This window comes from Chelonoidis abingdonii, chromosome 16 (genome assembly GCF_003597395.2).
Source record: "Chelonoidis abingdonii isolate Lonesome George chromosome 16, CheloAbing_2.0, whole genome shotgun sequence".
In the NCBI taxonomy this organism is placed as follows: Eukaryota; Metazoa; Chordata; order Testudines; family Testudinidae; genus Chelonoidis; species Chelonoidis abingdonii.
Genome location: NC_133784.1, coordinates 25,675,191 through 25,694,353, shown reverse-complemented (window position 1 = coordinate 25,694,353; position 19,163 = coordinate 25,675,191). Strand labels below are relative to the sequence as shown.

General features: G+C 39.3%; 1 protein-coding gene across 1 annotated transcript in view; it reads right to left on the bottom strand.

Moving 5' to 3' along the window:
- The window catches only part of LOC116839685 (inter-alpha-trypsin inhibitor heavy chain H3-like), a 41,380-nt gene that overhangs the window by 12,614 nt on the left and 9,603 nt on the right, over positions 1 to 19,163 (bottom strand). Inside the window, exons 3-16 of the mRNA XM_032805802.2 lie at positions 16,635 to 16,801; positions 15,732 to 15,836; positions 15,138 to 15,300; positions 14,081 to 14,191; positions 12,786 to 12,911; positions 12,587 to 12,703; positions 11,684 to 11,852; positions 8,058 to 8,183; positions 6,752 to 6,933; positions 6,265 to 6,450; positions 4,954 to 5,093; positions 4,433 to 4,587; positions 2,315 to 2,320; positions 726 to 752 (exon numbers count right to left, since the gene is read on the bottom strand). Of these exons, the coding sequence (XP_032661693.1) occupies positions 726 to 752; positions 2,315 to 2,320; positions 4,433 to 4,587; positions 4,954 to 5,093; positions 6,265 to 6,450; positions 6,752 to 6,933; positions 8,058 to 8,183; positions 11,684 to 11,852; positions 12,587 to 12,703; positions 12,786 to 12,911; positions 14,081 to 14,191; positions 15,138 to 15,300; positions 15,732 to 15,836; positions 16,635 to 16,801 (1,780 nt within the window). The remainder of the gene's footprint in view (positions 1 to 725; positions 753 to 2,314; positions 2,321 to 4,432; positions 4,588 to 4,953; positions 5,094 to 6,264; positions 6,451 to 6,751; positions 6,934 to 8,057; positions 8,184 to 11,683; positions 11,853 to 12,586; positions 12,704 to 12,785; positions 12,912 to 14,080; positions 14,192 to 15,137; positions 15,301 to 15,731; positions 15,837 to 16,634; positions 16,802 to 19,163) is intronic.

The window sequence follows — 19,163 nt, the reverse complement described above, 5'->3', positions numbered from 1 at the left end:
GGAGGAAGAGGTTTAATTTCTCTCTGTTAGATTCTTATTTCTCTCAGGAGAGTCTGGGAGGCGGGAAAGAGAAGAGGGAGGAAGGTGAATTTTTCCTCTCTGTTTTTAGAATTCAAGGAGCTTTGATTCACAGCTGATCTTTCAGGGGTACCCAGGGAGAGAGCCTGGGGAGGCACGGTGGGGTAAAGGTTACTTTCCTGTGTTAGAAATCCGGCAGGGAGGTTCTGGGGGTTTTTTTGGGGGTTCCCCGGGCAAGGTTTTGGGGGGACCAGAGTGTACCAGGCACTGGAATTCCTGGTTGGTGGCAGCACTACAGGTTCTAAGCTGGTAATTAAGCTTAGAGGAATTCATGCTGGTACCTCATCTTTTGGACGCCAAGGTTCAGGGTGCGGAATTATACCATGGCAAACTCTCTTCCAGTGATTCCAATATGTGGCTCAGAGATTCCCGATGAATAATTTGGCAAGGTGTGGAAGCCTGATCTGTGATGCTTCACAGCTGTAAGACTCAAGCCCTAAATCGTAAGGATGTTTATACATATGACTGTTCAATCTTTAGTTGCATTTTAACCTATTATGTTGAATTTGCTAGTCTTTTCGTAGAGTTTGTTAAAATATAGGTGAAAACACAGACAAACTTACTTCCCTCTGCCTGATCATTTTTGTTGCCTGAAATGATTCCTTTGACAAATCTAGTTCATTCAGAAACTCAAGATTATGACTTACATGATTGAGTGCCTGGGACAGCCCTTGCTGTGAATAAAACAAAACAGCATTAGAACAGATAAATGAAAGATAAAAATAAAGTATATCCTGCATTTATCTATAGATTTCTAGATGTTTAGAAAACACATACTGCATCCTCCCTTGTTTCCCAAGCTGAGAGCATTCTAGAGACAGCAAACCCAACTCTTGGAGAAAGGAAATGTCTTGTGTAGCTTTTGAGAAATCTGCTCAGGCCAACAGGCGAGCAGCACTAATGAGATCCAAAGGGAGCTTTCCGACAACATTGGAGCTCTTAAGAGTTAAGGAATAGGGGTTAAGCAAATGTAGATATGAATATTGATAAACAACCACACTAATCTAGCAAAGTTGAAACTTACATGAGACATTTAAACAAAAAATCTTACCATGAATCTGGCCTATCCCCAGAAGTGCAGGGGAGTGGGGGAGTGGGTTAGGAAAAACATTTGAAGTAAAGGAGAATTAAGCACTAGAACATGTCACCAAGGGAGGCTGTGGAATCCCCATCACTGGAGTTTTTTAAGAATAAGTTGGACTGACACCTGTCGAGGATGATCTAGGTACATATGGTCCTCCCTCAGCATAGGGGGATGGACTAGAAAACCTTTCAAGGCCCCTTCTAGCCCTACATTTCTATGATTCTATGTAACATATATGCAGACACAGTACATGGGTCAAATTCTCTCTTTTCTTTAACCCCTGGAAGAAGCCAAGTCAACAATCCATTTCTGAGGCCAGACCATCTCCTCCCACAGTAAAACGTGTTGTGAGCAGTGTGTTTCTGAGGATCCTCTTTTGCCATTCCTCCCCAATTTGGCTGTGGGCCATGTGTTTTCCATCCATCACAGGCCTTTCCCCAAAACCTGCCAGATTCCCAGGGATCTCTAAGAGGCCAAGACCACCTGCATGGAGGCCCAGTGCTTCTACACCTGTTCTCTGGCAGTATGGCTGTGTTGGGGGATTCTCATGGGGGCTGTGGGACTGTCCACAGAAAAGACATATTATCTCATCTTGTCCTAGTAAACTCTATGGCTGGAGGGGGAATGGTGTACATCCCATCCGATTCTACCCACTTCTCTGTTTTGTCAGTCTCCTCCACTTCTCCCATGTGGATCCTAGACTTATGGAGCAGCCTTTATGGGGATGAGGTGGCTTGGTGCTGAATGGGCAACTGACAACCCTGGTCCTCCATGTGAGAGGAGAGAAATCTGTGGACCAAGAGTCACCTCCATATAATTATCTGGTGGTGAATGATCCTGCCCATGGAAAGCAACTAACAATTCTTATTATTTGCTTGTATTAGGCACCTAGAGTCTATCATGATAGGTTCATTACAATTTCCAAAGACAGCTGGAGCTCAGTGAACAATGAAAACAATTATTTATGAATATTCTGCTTGAAAAAAAAACAAAATTCTTACCCATTTATGAATTATTCACTCAGAATACTGCTTAAATAATTTTATTTTTTGTAACGTGTGTAATTTGTCAAATAGATGACTCAGCAACTAATACTCAAGCAGCACTAAGAAACAGAAGTACTGGGTAAAACAAATAGAATTTGAAACTTACCTTCAGCTGTTATCAGGGATGGATATGAAATAATCATAATAAACAAAAGTTAAATGTTAGTTTCAGGTACACAGTTAAACAGTTGGATAATCTGCTCTAAGTATTCTGAAGAAAAATCAAATATGGTTTGATGGTTCAGACATAACTCTTGTAGCATTTTAAATTTCAAGCCCATATTCTTTCTGTTGATGTGAGTAAATGTAAACCAACTGCAAGGGGAACAAATGAAAAGAAAATGTTTAACATATGGGACAACAAATCTGGAATCAATTATGCATGTGAAAAATGAATATTAGCCTGTGGGAACAGTTATACTGACAATTGCTTTACTCTGTCTCACTTTCACACAGCTGCCAAGTGGTCTTGATAATTTTACTCTGTTGCAATTTTCATGATATGAGATGAGACCCTTCATATTTCTGGTACAGCTCATGACTATGGTTGAATCTGTAACCCCATTTGCATGTATGGAAGGGGCAGGTTGGTCAGCTGGGAGCACATTTGAAGGCCAGGGATTTGTGAAGAAACTATCAGAGTGCTGGGAAGCAGGCAAGGAGAGGAAAGCCATTAGGGTAGTGGAGGGGAAGTCCAGCTGGGATGTTTTGTGGAAGGTTTGGTGGACCTAATCCAAGGACAAGATACAAATGAGGAGAATCAGAACAATGTATATGGTGAAGTGATAGCTGAGGCACTGAAAAGGAATATACTTGTTTTAATTTTCTCAGTACAGCTTACTAAAGATGGACAGAGTCATTTTACATGCCATATAGGTTAAGTAGGAGAAAGAGAGCTGTAAGAGAGAGAACTAAATTAATGAACAACTAGCTAATAACTAACAAAGTAAACAAGAACAAGGGAAAGATAAATGGATCTGAATTTTAAATGACTACTTTCTTCTATTGCATCATATATGTATATTGAGTTTTCCAAACATGAAGATATTATACCTGCCCTTCAGCTATCTAAATGTCTGAGTATGCAAAACCTTACAAGAGTACTCTGTCTTCACGTGAGTAAGAACTTGCAGGATCTGACCCTGAATTAAAACAATATACAGAAAAGTTCAGGAGGAAGGGATGTGAACTGAAGTTGAGCATGTCTAGATTATTTAGGTTAAACATGTTTCTTGGTCTTATTTATTTTATTGTTTTGAGATGTTCGTATTTTTATATACCATGATTTTGAATTTACAATATATTTTAAATTTATGGGCAAATGGGTAGCAATGGAAGGTGGACTGATGGAAGTGAGTTTAAAGGACAAAAATGATTCTGTACGGTGCACAGGAGAAAGCTACACTAACCATAGGAGGGCATGGCTTGGAAAATATATTTGCATATTGTGACAAAGTTCTGTCCTTGACTCCATGGGTCCTGCATTTCCTGGCGGATTTTTGCTAGCCTCAGAAGCTTACTGTGACCCTCCACATAGCCCTTCTCTCTCTAGAGGCAAGGGTCACAGTTTACTGATCCATTTTCATCATAAGCCAACAAAGTCTCTTTTGTCTCCCAGTCTCAGTGATTAATCAGGGAGCGGAGGGAGAAGCCCAAGCCCACCCTCTACTCAGGGCTCCAGCCCAGGGACCCTAAAATTAACAGCTATGGTAGCTGACTTTTTGGAAATAGGACATGTACAATACCCTGGGCCACTTCGCCACAGCAGCTCCTCACTCAATATCTCCTTCACCGTTACCTCAGGGCCTCCTTCCTTACACCTGATACGGATTTCTACTGCTTCATTCCTCCAACAACACAGCTCCCTCCTATAGCTCCTAACACCCACACCTCACTGACTAACTGGGAGGCTTTTAACTAGTTCCAGCCAGCCCTTGATTGGCTGCAGGTGTTCTAGTCAATGTAGCTATCTCCACTGTCTTCTAGAAGGATCTCAATTGGCCCCAGGTGTCTTGATTAACCTGGAGCAACTGCCATTTGGTTACCATGGTACCAGGGATTTGTTTAGCCTGGGGCTAACATACCTGTTCCTCACTACTTTACTGTAGCCATATGGCCTTGCCCCATCACAATATATATATGAAATTCTGCTCCAATGTGAAAAGCGCCTATCTAAGGGAATGTCAAATGGTCATTTCTAAAGTAAAACTGAAAATGTCTGTACCTTCTACTGGTTTATCAGCAATTGCAGCTTTATCTTCATTATCTTCTGGCTTCGTAACCACCATGGATGTCAAAGGTGTCACAAACTTGTATTTCAGAGAGAGCTCCAGGGCTTCAGTGGTAAGATTTTCCTTTTCTTCTCCCTGAGCTACAGTGCTGAATGAAGGGAGAGAATCAGAACATAAACTTTCTACAAAGCCAAATCATTAAACACTGGATTAAGTATTTTATTCTCTCTCTAAAATATGAAGCTATCCATTTATCTGCTGAAAAGAAATACACATTTCCCTTTGAGAGCACTTCTGACTTCACTGAGGGGCAGAGAAGGTAGCCACAGTCTGATCGTGTATTTGCACTCCTTTAAAATTAACTTGAAAAAACAATACTTACTATTTTTTTGTTATAGAGAGTAAATTAGGTAAACAGTTCTGTATTTTCTGTGCATTTGTAATGAATATCGCCAATTAGCTGCCCAGTGTTTTCATGCTATTTCACAGAGAATATTAATTTATATTTCGTTACCGTTTATCCAGTAATTGTTGGATGGTGAGATAAGCCCAAAGCCTCTCAATGTAATCCCCAAATATGTACTCCTGTTCTTGGAGAGCTTTTGCCGTTTCTTCAACATCTGCTTGTTCACTAAATGTCACATCATTTTCTGCCTGTTAGGAATAAAGAAACTTCTCTCTGTAACAGACAGGTATGACTAATCCCCCTGACTATCCATAGGTTACAGGAGACATCCAAAATCTTCATATAATCTAGGATTTGAAAAATGAGGATCTACAGTAAATTAATGAACATCTTGATCCTGCACTGAGAATTGCACAGATTCAGAAGTCAGGATCTCCACAGCTGCTAGAATTACATATATGGGGACAGAACATATTTTCAAAATTAACACTGAAATTTGGTTAATCAGGATTTACCTGTACATTGCTTATGCTATGTATTTAACATGGCACAGATATAGTAGCTGGCCTAGTAGTAGCACAATTTCTGTATTTTGAATATATTTCATTTCAGATTATAATAATTGTAATGTGAAGTGGACCAATGTGTGTCAGAGTACATATAGTATACAAGTGATACTGTATATTTGATAAATATTCTCTGTATGAAAGTGGTACATTCGTGCTGGGTTTTTTAAAATTGTTATAGAATCCAGGATTGGAAAGAATGTTTAGTTCACTTAGAACTTTGTTCCTGTTAGGTACTATTTCCATTGAAAGGCCTTTCAAATATTCAATTGCCTTAGAGAGTGGAAAGTATTCCTTAAAGTATTAAAGACTATTTTGAAGGACAAATCAATTTCACATGCAAACCAAATCACCAGAACTCTTGGGGGGAAGTGGAAAGACTGGTATCTGGATTTCACTTAGCAATATTGTATTAGAACAAGATTTTCATACTGATGAATCTTGAATTGTACTTTTTACAGAGTTTGCATACAAAGGTAAAAGCCACAGATTATTCCATTCAACTATTAAACATAATATTAATGAAACAATAAGGCTAACCATGTAAAGACAAAAAAAATCATCAAGAGCTGTAAACATCAAGGTTCTGATAGCAACACTAACTTAGTCAAATTGAACATACTGTACAAGGTTACTCCAGATTGACGTTAGAGTAATTCAAAGAAAAATTTAGCTAAATAAATATCGTGCCTTTTGGTGTATTTAAATTCTCCATACTCTGCAATATTTTTTTTCATAGAATAAATGTATTATTGGGGAATTTGTATGCACTGCCAAATTTGGAATCTCCCACATTCAGACATTTTTTGTCAGAAAGAAAGGCTTAAAACAATCACAGTAGACCCATACTTACACCTTGAGCTTTCACATCTGCAGTCAAACTGTTCAGGTCATTATCTGTAATTCGTCCAGCCACTACGATTTCAGAGCCATCATAGTAGTGCTTAAAGTTGTTTTGAGTTAAGTCAGATATTGCATTTTCAGGGTAGTTTAACTCCACTTCTGTAAGCATGGGATTGGCTACTTCCTCATAAAAACCCTAGAGGGAAGAGGGGGGGAGCTTATAATTAATAAATGTATAATTCATAGACACTCCAGTTTCCACAGACCTCTTGACACCTTAACAAATAAATAAAACTGTTCATTAGACCATGCTGTCTCCCAATTCATAGTCATTACACTTTAAACCTTTACAAGAGAAGGGGAAAGCTGTTACCTGGAAATCTAGCACCCTAGCACATGGTCATATTTTGTTTAATTACATTGAGTGGAGACAAATGTCATCAGAAATATCAGTGTGACTGCCATCATTAACTTAATTTATATGGTTATGGTTTTACCTCCATTTGTATGGCTGAATCAGAATGTGGATAGATGCGACGAGCCAACCCTTTATTCTCTAGTGCCATCTTTTCTAGAAAATTATAGTCAACACCATAGCCAAAAGCTAGGTTATATAAGGGGAATCTTCCTTGAATGGCTTTTTTTACAGTCACTTGAATTTCCTGACGGTCTGATACACCTGCATATTAAATAATACAAAACAAATAGACGAAGATTTTATTAAAACAATAGCAAACAGAAAAAAAATAATAAAATGAATGAAATGTGGTTAGCTATTTTTTATTTAGATTTTTCAGGGCATGACTATCATGTTTTCTAGGCATCATTAATTCTAAACTAACTTTAGACAAAGTATATACAAGTATCTAACTTAGAAAGCAGACTTCCTTTAAAAAAAACAAAAACAAAACCCTTTATTAGCCCCATAAATAAGGTTCTCCAATAGGCAGAGTACACACCAGCCACCTTTGTGCTTTCAGGATTCTGAGTTGTTCAGGAACTGGTGAGGCCCTCAGCATAACTCAGTGAAGTCCCATATAGAGCTCTGTTATGACATCCCGAGAGTGGCTGCTTTGTTTACAGGCAACTTCATAAGTGGGAGAAGCATGTACTATGGAGATTCCCTCCAAACTTCTGGTTCCATCCTGCATACTTCCAGGAAATTCTCTCCTACCCCTTTTGTGGCACCTTTAGGTAGGCCCTGGTGCAATGGTGATTAGGGCATAGAATGGGTGGGAGAATCCCACTCCTCATCTTTATTCATTATCAAGAGATGAAACTCTATATTAAAGAAAATGTGCACCATCATAACAATTATTCAGTTACACCAGTGAAAACCCATAATGTAGACATGTTACACCAGCACAAAGCAGGGCATACAGCAGTTTAGCTTAATTGACAAATACCCTTCCCATCAGTGCAGGACATCTAAATTAAGGGTTTGCATCAGTGTAACTGAATTAATTTAGCTACACCAATGAAAATGTTCTTAATAAAGCAAGGATGATGTCTAATTAGGCAATGGTTTAGTAACGTGGCAAAACTGTGACTAGGATGAGACCACCAAAGATACAGTGTATATATACTTGTGGTCGATCATAAATCACAAACTGAATCAAAAGAAGAGGTGATTCTCCAGTCTGCTACAGCAGCTTAACCTTAGTGTAATGCCACTGAAATCAGAGGTGAATCAGGTCTCATGTCTCCGAAAATTAAAGAATGGTGAACTAAAACTGAAGTAATTATTTTCCTTCACCTGCTTAATTCCACTTAAATGTTCGCTTCATTTACCAAGACACTTACCTTCATTGGGTTGACCATCCGTTAACATGATAATTATAGATGCACTTCTCTTGGGCACAGAATTTGTTTCAAAAGCTGTAGTCAGCATTTCAATTCCCTTCATTAAACCACCATGTAGGTTTGTCACTGCAATGGAGAGACACAAATTAGGGTTGAAAACTGGTGGTCAAAAACAGAAATGTTTTAATCCTAGATTCATAGAAATGTAGGGCTGAAAAGGACCTCAGGAGGACATCTCCTCCAGCCCCACAGGCCGTGGCAGGATTAAGTATACCTAGACCATCCCTGACAGGTACCTTTCTAATCTGTTCTTAAAAACCTCCAGTTATGGCAATTCCACAACCTCACTAAGTAATTCGTTCCAGTGCTTAAACTATCCTTAGTGTTAGGAAGTTTTTCCTAATATCTAATCTAAATCTTGCTGCAAAGTAAGCAAACTACTTCTTGTCCTACCTTTGGTGGACAAAAAGACCTGATCACCATCCTCTTTATAATAACCTTTCACGTATTTGAAGGCAGTTTCATAAATTAAACATGCCCAGTTCTATCAACCTTTCCTCATAGGTCAGCTTTTCATTTTGGTTGATCTCCTCAGCATTCGCTTCAATTTGTGCACTTTTTTCTTAAAGTGTGGTGCCCAAAACTGGAAACACTACTACAGCTGAGGCCTCACCATTGCTGAGTAGAGCTGAACAATTATCTCATCTGTCTCGTTAACACATCCCAGAGTGACATTTGCCTTTTTTGCAACAGCATCACACTATTGACTCATATTCCAATTCCAATTCCCCTGTAGCCCCCAGATCCTTTGCTGTAGTTCTGCTGCCTAGCCAGTTAGTCCACATTTTGTATTTTTCCTTCCTAAGTGCAGTGTTGTGCACATCTCTTTACTGAATTTAATCTTGTTGATTTCAGACTGATTCTCCAATTTATTAAGATAATTTTGAATTCTAATCCTGTCCTCCAAAGTGCTTACAACCACTCCCAGCTTGATGTCATCTGCAAATTTTAGAAGCACGCATTCTGTTCCATCATCCATTAATGAAAATAATGACTAGTATCAGACCCAAGACAGACCCCTGCAGGACCCACTTGATATGTCCTTCCACTTTTAAAAATTTATAGTAACTTAATTGAAACCATATTTCATAGAATCATAGAAATGAAGGGCTGGAAGAGACCTTGATAAATCATCAAGTCCAGCCTCCTGAGCTGTGGCAGGACCAAGTAAATCTAGACCATCCCTCACAGGTGTTTTTCCAACTTGTTTTTAAACATTTCCAATGATGGAGTCTCCATGACCTTCTTTGGGAGCTTATTCCAGAGCTTAACTATCCTTTTAGTTAGAAAGTTGACATAGTTTCCCTAGTTTGTTTATGATAATGTCATGTGGGACTGGGTCAAATGCCTTACTAAAGTCCAGATATAGCACATGTACTGCTTCCCCTGCCCCGCATCCACTAGGCTGTTGCCCTGTAAAAGAAGGAAATTAGATTGCTCTGGTATGATCTGTTCTTACAAATCCATGTTGGCTATTAATTATCACCTTATTATGCTCTATGTGAAACATTGTTTATTTATTATAGGATTATAGAAATGTAGAACTGGAAGGGACCTCAAGAGGTCTTCTAGTCCAATCTCCTGCACTCAGTGCAGGACTAAGTATTATCTAGATCACCCCAACAGGTGTTTGTCTAACCTGTTCTTGAAAACCTCTAATGATGGAGATTCCACAGCCTCCTTAGGTAATTTATCCCAGTGCTTAACTACCCTGACAGTTAGGAAGTTTTTCCTAATGTCCAACCTAAACCACTCTTGCTGCTATTTAAACCCATCGCTTCTTGTCTTATTCTCAGAGAACAATTTTTCTCCCTCTTCCTTGTAGCAAAATTTTATGTTCTTGAAAACTGTTATCGTATCTCCCCTCCCCGACTTCCCTTCTCCTTACTAAACTAACCAATTTTTTCAGTCTTTCCTCATAGGTCGTTTTCTAGACCTTTAATCATTTATGTTGCTCTCCTCTGGACTTTCTTCAATTTGTCCTCATCCTTCCTGAAATGTGGCGCCTAAACTGGACACAATACTCCAGTTGAGGCCTTATCAGCGCAGAGTAGAGTGGAAATTTAGGAATCTAGTGAATTATCATTACAGTACGATAACTGAATTCAGGCAGTTTCAGCCCCTTAACATTTTGCCTCCATTTATAACTGGCATTTAAATCCATCACATAAACACTTCACATTACAGTGAAAGGATTTGGTTTTGATGGCTTGGGGGTGAGTAAATTTGACAGTAATAAAACATAATAAAACATAATAAAAAATGGACATCATATTTTGGGTAAATGCCAACCTCAGGAATGTTTCGTTAGTAATATAGGGCAAGCTTAAGGCAGGCCCTCGCACGGGTGATGGAAGGGTAGGATGAATACATATGGAGCTTCACTCGCATCTTGTGAACACTCCATATGAAATTCTGTCACAAATGCAACCTCTTCCAGAATAGATGGTCATAGGGGCTAAGACCCACTAATAATGACAAAACTGTGTAGTGTGGCTGATGTACAGCAGACTGCAGTACTATCTGCTACCACTTGAGGCTCTTAAAGGAGCTGAAGCTGTAATTCGCTTGACTGCCACCAATGGACTTTTGCCTCTACAATGCAGACTTCAGGCAGCAGAGGAAGTACATCCGTTAAGTTTGGGGGACATCAAAGAATTGTCTTTGTAATCCTTCCCAAAATCTTCAGGCCAGCCTCATGCACCATAATGCAATATTGCTAACCCCAAGCATCCAAAATTTGAGTCAGGCTCCAAAAAATCATGAGATTGGCTTCCAAATCATGAGAGGATTAAAAATAATAAATGTTGAGTTCTTTCTCTTTGCTTTCTGGTTTTATCTCTTTAGGTTACACTCAGGTCACATTTTCTAACTTTCTTCTACAGCCAGGAGGGCTAGAAAACTTTACTTTTTTTAAAATGAAAGCTGAGATTTTCATGACTCCAGGAGGTGGAGCTTTAAATAAAATCACCAAATGTCATGAGACTTACAAAAAAAGTCACGAGAGCTGGCAGCACTGGTATTGTGATCACAGTTAGCACGTATCTGTTGTCATAGATTTGTGTGTGTGTGGGTGTGTGCATGTGTGCCCATGCACACAGAAGTGTGTGTGTGGTTGGGGGCGGAGTATTTCTCAGACTCACCCAGAAATGCTGGGGATTTGAGACTGAAGTTATTGTCCATGTGACTGCAATGTTATCAATTTTAACCACTGGCCATGTGCTTCAGACCTATGTGGTAAGAATCACTGATGACTGAAGGATGCAGCTCTCAATTTCTAATTCCAGTAACATGAATTTTGCTCTCTCTGGTAAATTCACACACTATTTTTAGGGTAGGAGGGTTATTATTTCTGTTTAGAACTTGCCTGTTTTTCAGTTCTTTCTCTGAAAGTTGTAAAACCTTCACAGAACCCCCAAACAAACATATAACTATAGTAGTGCTTCTTAACCATCAATTTTTAGAATGAAAACTTGTAGCATTCATTCTCAGACTGAATTTGTGTATTAGCTTCTTCAATATTTATTTGAAGTATCACCTATTGGCAAGTTTACTACAATACTTACTGCCTTGAGTGTTAATAGCTCGAACGAACTCCTTTGCATTCTTCAGATTCTCAGCAGTGGCTTTCACTAATGTGTCTTTCCAAACATGTACATCAGAACCAAACAGTATGAAATTAAAGTAGTCATCTTCCCTAATATCCTCTAATATTTTAAGAAGTGCTTCCCTTGTCTATAAGTAAATAAACACAAGTTTAAATGAATGAAACTGATGTGGGTATATTGAATAACAAAGGAAAGCCTACAGCTTTTACATGCTTTGTTTCTGAGGATTTTTCACTGAACATTCATATAGTGTATAGTGAAAAACTCTGGCCCTGCTTCTGTTCTCAGTTGTACCACTGTCAATCAGGAATAATTCCAGTGAAGTCAATGAGTTACACCAGCATAACAGCTGTGTAGATAAGATGAAAATCAGGCCTTATGATTGGATCACTTGAACAATCATCACCTATGCTGAGCTGGAGAGCTTAGTTCTAAGGCTAAGCAATAGTAACATTTGGGTTGGGGAGGAGATCTTAAGCATCAGAGCCTGGGTCTTGATATGCAGCAGCAGAAACAGAAATTCTGAGCCTCAGAATGGAATGGGGAGTTCTAATAATAAAGTGCTTCTCATCACCCAGGCTGGAAGAGGGTACAAAAGATACAGAAAAGGAAACAATAGACAATATTATACATGTGTTTTAACTTACAGGATATCCAGAGTGTGGGGGAGCCTTTTCTAGATACTTTGGTTTAGAATTTCGAAGATATAAAAATATAGCTTGAAAACATCCATGATCATAGTTTTGGCTGAGACTCTGAATACCTGCTCATGATAAGAAGTGTCTAGTACCTTCACTGGGTACTAGACTCCCTAGAACCTGGCACACCAGGACTGACTTTGTAGTAAATGTAATCAATTACCTGTTGTATTCCTATTCCAGACATTGAGCCACTAATGTCTATTACAAAAACCACGTTTTTTGGAAACTTTGGAAGATTTGTTGGTGCAAAAAAGTGTACAAAGTATCCATTGACAATCTGAAAAAGAGAAAATGTGTAAAATGATGTGAGTTCAATTTACTAAGCATGCCCAGATGAAATTGTAAAGTATTGAATTTACCTGTAAATCACCTGGCCTGTCTCTCTTCACATCATACTTTATTGTAAAATCTCCATCCAACAGTGATGTTGAACAATTTGCACAGGTTCGCTGTTGATCAATAGTTGGCTTGAAAGACACATGGCCCTGAAAGCAGAAGCCCTCATTAGACTCAAACTTTAATAAATGAATGTAAAATACAAAACATGAGAAGGTTTGAGTTTTAGACAAATGTTTGTACAGAAATGTGAAAGTCAATATGATAAAACAGGGTTTTATAAAACAGATGCCATTTTAAACAAGTTATCTATACCCAAGTCAATATTTTATTATTCTGAGTAACTGAGTTTGTGCAAGGTAATAAAAATGCATTAATAATAAAATATTATTATAAAGCCCTCTCCTCAGCAACTGTTAAAGATATGAAAATATTAACTATATCATCATACAAATATATAAAACCAATTATACTAAAAAGTGCTCCTGCAAAGAGGGTGATTTTAGATGTTGTTTGAAAGTGGGGAAGTAAAATGCAAGGTGTCTGCTTATGGATAGCAAGTTCTAGCCACGCAGCCACAACAGCAAAAGGGTCAGTCACCTGCCTATCTAAGAACCATCTCTTTGTCTGTGCACTGACTAGCACAAAGGGATTTGGCCTAAAGCACTACTGTAATACATATAACAAATAATAACAAGTAGATGTCAGAGCAGAAATACTAGTAGGCTAAGGCTCAATTTTGAGGTCTTGAACTAAAACCCTGTTTCCTCACACTTAATTCTTAAAAAGCAATAGGGTCAATTTAAATTCAATCTCCTGAATTTTTCCTTATGCTGTGGTTTCTTTATGTCACCTTCAATGGCATAAAAGGGCTGTAGGTGGCCCCTGAAGAATACCCTGTAATGCCAGAGGACAAAGGGACCCCCCCCACACACACACTTTGGTTCATGTAGAGTATATGTAATTCCTCCAAGTCAGCTCCTTTCCTGGCCCTAGTTGAGGGGTTTTATTAGGAGGGAGGGAGGGAAAAGGCATGGCCAGAGCACCTGGGTATTCTGTGCTACTGTAACAATCCATACAAGGCTGTTATAAACTGGCATGATTTAGAGCAACCCTGGGAAGAAAGGCCTTACAGAAATTAGAGTGGAAAAGAGCTGTATTATCCCATCCAGCCCCACTACTGGCTGGTACAGTACATTTACTTTTGCATTAACCCAATATATTGTGCTGATGTATTATTTCATAATAAGCTGACTTTGTTAGAATGCAGAAAAAATATAACAAATTCATTCTCTACTAAGGTTATTATCCTTTGTACCTTTTTTCCTGAGAAAGATTTTTTAATAACTTGTGACAGGTCATTGGTGATGAATGATCCTTGTGCTTCCAGCTCACTGATACCTTGGGGTTCAAAGATGTTTACTTGGATCTGAAACATTCATTGAAAATACACTGTCATAGATAAACCCACAACTATAACAACTTAGATGGAGGACAATGAGCAACTCTATATGCAGAATAGGGAATTTCTTAGTAAAGGGGAAATCTGCCTTTATAATGCAAAGTAGCATTCACATTTGAATCAGAAATCCACAAGTAGTTAGATGTGACCTACCTATCTTCCACCTGGAGATTTTAAAAAGAAACACAACTGAAAGTTATTGTTTTCCTAACTGCTCACAAGAATTTGAGTTAGATGTTGAAGAACCACACATTTCCTCTGAAAATACCATACTGCCAGTACCAGGAGGCCATATCTGGTTATGATTTGTTTATGCTGCAGTATGGTTTTGGTCTTGTGCATAGTGCTCCATATAATGATTTAAGCATTTTTTGATGACCATCTTTGGAGCATATCCTTTTAAAGCATCTCCTGGGCACACATGAGAGAAAGCTATTGAACTACAGGTAGATTTTAGCAGGGCAGATAAAGAGAGTGTTCAAACAACCTCTGGCACTGAAGAGACTTTGATCTCTATGAATTCAGGCAGCATTGTTTGGCATCAGTTTGAGCAAGGTTTGGGCTATTCTATTAAGGCATTTGTTCTCAGTTGTGTTAATGACTTTCCCACCCTCCAATATATCTTAGTTTTGTAGGGCTTATTGCTTGTCCGAGCTAGTGAAGCTTATGTATGCAAACCAGTAATAAAATACATTGTTTGAGGCTTTCATCCTGGTTCATAATCACCACTGCCCACAAGATATTGGTTGGGGACCTTCCCTTCAATTGTGAACTGCTGTGGACAAACACAGTATCCCGCTTCATCTGTTATGCATATATTCCAAAAGATGCACAAGATTTCAATGCATCTTGAGTTTTTGTAACTACAGAATGTAACCACTGCAAGGTACAATTTAATTCCAGTGCCATTTACCTCAAAGTGATTGATGAGCTGCTTTGGTTTTACTTTAATGAGCATCTCATATTTTCCAGAGTTTCTCTTCAACAGTTCCTCATAGGTGAGCTCAAAAGTGACTTTGCTGGCTGCTGCAATGTTGACTGAAACAGTGAACTTTTCAGTTTTTCTCCCAGAAGCCCTAGAAATGTTAAACTAATTACAAATAAGAAAAAAGGCTGCTTGTCCCTTCTCTCCTATTGTGTGCCTGCTCAAAAGCCAGGCATAGTCTGGGCCACAAAAATGAATACAAGAGAAATGAGATTTCTGGGTCTCATTCTTTATCACTAACTCATACTGAGAAGCATTTACACAGGTAGCTGAGTGGGACTAATCACATGAGTATGTATTATTCAGTTAGTAGGGTTGCATAATTAAATTTTTCACAATTATGGCTATCCCCTGACCAATCAGAAGTCATGTCTCTATCACATATAACCAATATCCTTTTTTCATATAAAGTATGAACTTCTAACAGAGGCTATAAAATACATTCCTAATTTCATTTTTAGCTATAGGATGCTGGAATATGGAAATGAAAAGTTTAAGCCCACTGTGAGTCAGCATTCTTACCGGACGAGACCTGCAGTCTGTCCCTGTGAAACAGCCTTCTCATATTGCTTTTTTGCAACTTCTTTTTCTTTTATAGTCCCAGGATAGGTAACACCATCAATTGTCCTACAGATGAAAAAGTATCTAAGTTAGCTGAATGATTTGTATTGACACATGAAAACATTATTCTTGGTTATCCTCTGTTCATTATCTTGTTTGCTAACAAGCAGTTTCTAGACTTGATCTTGCCAAGTGCTGAGCACTTCCTATGAGGTGATGAACACCTTCAATTTCCGGTTACTTCAGTTGGAGTTAAGAGTTCTACACCTTACCAGATCAAGACAAATTCCTCCTCTGAAAATAAATGAGCCCAATATTGGGCTGATGGTAACCACTATTCAAATATTTGCCAAACTCCTATACCATGGCCTCATGAATATCATGTTTTGAACAATGACACCAGATGACATACTGTAACTAAAGACAAAAAGGTGTGATATTTTCCTCCATTTTTTGGCCTTCATCTGCTTTCAGCTACTATGTTCAAATATTGCTTCTACAATAATGGAATAAATTAAGTTATAATGTCATGATGGAAAAACTGTAGGCAATAGAACATCTTTCTAGAGATCCCAGGTTTGAACAAGTGGTATTTCTGGAAATTTTCCTTTAGTCCTCTGCAGATGGAAAAAAGTAGCAAATTAGTGTTCTTGTCCACAATTGCACAACTATCTGAAGATCCCACAAATACCCTGCATATGTATTTGTATCATTAACTTTGCCCAAGTAACATTTAAAAATCAACCTAATAGTAAAGTAACAATAAAGATCTCAGTTCATATTCTTAATGCTGCTAGTGTATATTTCTCTGTATTAAACCCCGCCAGATTCTTAGTCCATGCTAGAAATATAAGTTCTTCTCACATGCTGAAATTGGTAATGAAGGCTGTCTTAGGGAGATCCACATCAAAAACCACTTCCTTAGACACATTGGCACGATTGACAGCTCTGCTAGTGATGACATTGTGGGCAAATCGGGAAGTCACTTTGCTGTCAATTTTCATGCTGTAGATTTCTATGCCATTGACAATCTGAAAAATAAAAGATGGCAAAATTACCACCAGTTACATTTGAACATTGTGTAAATCAGTAATAATTCAATAAAACAGAAATAACCATAATAGGGAGACTTAGCATTTCACTGCATAACACAGGCCTGCACAACATTAGGTCCAGGGGCTGCATGCGGCCCGCGTGGACTCACTGTGCGGCCCGCGGGGGGGTAAGTAGGCAAGCGGCGAGTGAGGGAGGGGGGCTGAAGGGGCGGGCGGACAGTGGAGGGGGATGAGGAGGCAAGTGGACGGGTGGACAGTGGTGGGGGCAGAGTAGGTGAGCCAGAGGGGTGGGGAGCTGAGGAGGTGAGTGGGTGGGCAGTGGTGGGGGGGTGAGTAGGTGAGCCGGGGTGGTGGAGGGCTGAGGAGGCGAGCGAGGAGTCAGTGGCTGACCTGTTCTACTGATCTGGTCTGGCTCCCATCCCCTCTCCAAGGGTTGCAGCTGTCTGGAGGTGCTGCCTTCCATGCCTTCCTCATTCACACTTCATTAATTCAACAGAGCAATTGATTACAGAGTTGGGGGAATATCTTATTCTACTTCTAGACAAAAGACATTTTTCTTTTACCTTAATTATACTACCTTAGGGGCCTGCTATAACATATTACCAAGGTTCAATACTGCTATTTCGGTGGGGCAGCACTGTGGAAGGAGGGTTTGTTTCCGTGGGGCGGGTGGTGCTGGGAGGGGGAGTATATCAGGGGGGCTGGGAGGTGCTGGGAGGATTTTGTGTTTTGGGGGGGCTTGGCAGCACTGGGGGAGGTTCGGCAGGGCCGGCGGCATTCGTCCCTCAGCTGGTTTCTTTGGAGTAATATGGCCCTCACCGGTTTACAAGTAGTGCAGGCAGGCCTGGCATAATAGAAAAAACTTCGGGACCACTAAGGTACAATGAAGTTTGCTTGAGTGTTTTTAATATTGTCCACAAAAAGGCTACTATATGAAAATAATTATTCTATTAACAGTAGCTATAACCTCAGTAGCAAATGTTATCTCTAGAGTTGAGCTGGCACTGCTACTGTAAGCTCCTACTTTCAGGTATTTATATCATTTTGAAATAATTTTCTTTTATTGCATTCATAACTCCTGTGCATGCTCAGTATTGGGTGTACACAACAATATACCTCTGGCTTCTGATACCAATGATTGCTATAAACAGCAGCTGACTGGCTGGCTCATGGAGCACACACCTAAAAAGTGCCTTTGTATAAAAGTGCCACACATAGACTCAATTTCATTTCAGGTTATCTTCCTTGATATTCTAAGGGGAAAATTCACCCCCTAAATAAAGATCCATCACAAGGCCTGTGGACCACTTAAAACAGGAGTTATTTCTTCCACATGCTGGGAAGGAAGTAATAGGGGAGGAAGATTGTTACTATATCTTTCTCAAATAGTTGGGAGGTGCTGTTACTATGGTGATGGGGTTACATATGCACACAGCTAAATAGATAGATACAACTATTTAGGTAACTTCAGCAACAACATGTACCCTTTGTGCAAGAATAACATTTAGAAGTGCCCCAGGATTCTTATGGTTGGGGGTAAGAACATAAGAACGGACGTACTGGGTCAGACCAAAGGACCATCTAGCCCAGTATCCTGTCTACTAACAGTGGCCAATGCCAGGTGCCCCAGAGGCAGTGAACCTAACAGGTAATGATAAAGTGATCTCTCTCCTGCCATCCATCTCCACCCTTTGACAAACAGAGTCTAAGGATACCATTCCTTACCCATCCTGGCTAATAGCCATTAATAGACTTAACCTCCATGAATTTATCCAGTTCTCTTTTAAACACTATTATAGTCCTAGCCTTCACAACCTCCTCAGGTAAGGAGTTCCACAAGTTGACTGTGCACTGGTGTGTAAGAAACTCCTTTTATTGTTTAAAACCTGCTGCCCACAATTCATTTGGGCCCTATTCTTAATCTATGGGAACAAGTAAATAATTTTTCTTTATCTACTTTCTCCACATCACTCATGATTATAGACCTTATTATCATGTCCCACCTTAGTTCTCTCTTCAAGCTGAAATCCTAGCTTCTTTAATCTCTTCTCAATATGGGACCCCTTCCATCATTTGTTGCCTCCTCTGAACTCTTTCTAGCGCCAGTATATCTTTTTTGAGTGAGGCGACCAACATTTGACCGCAGTATCAAGAGTGGTGTACCACAATTTAATAGGCAAAATAAGATATTCTCACTTATCGCTATCCCCTCTTTAATGATTCCTAACATCCTGTTTGCTTTTGACCACTTCTGCACACTGTGTGGACATCTTCAGAGAACATATCCATGATGACACCCAGATCTTTTTCCTGATTGTGGTACTAAATTAGCCCCAAA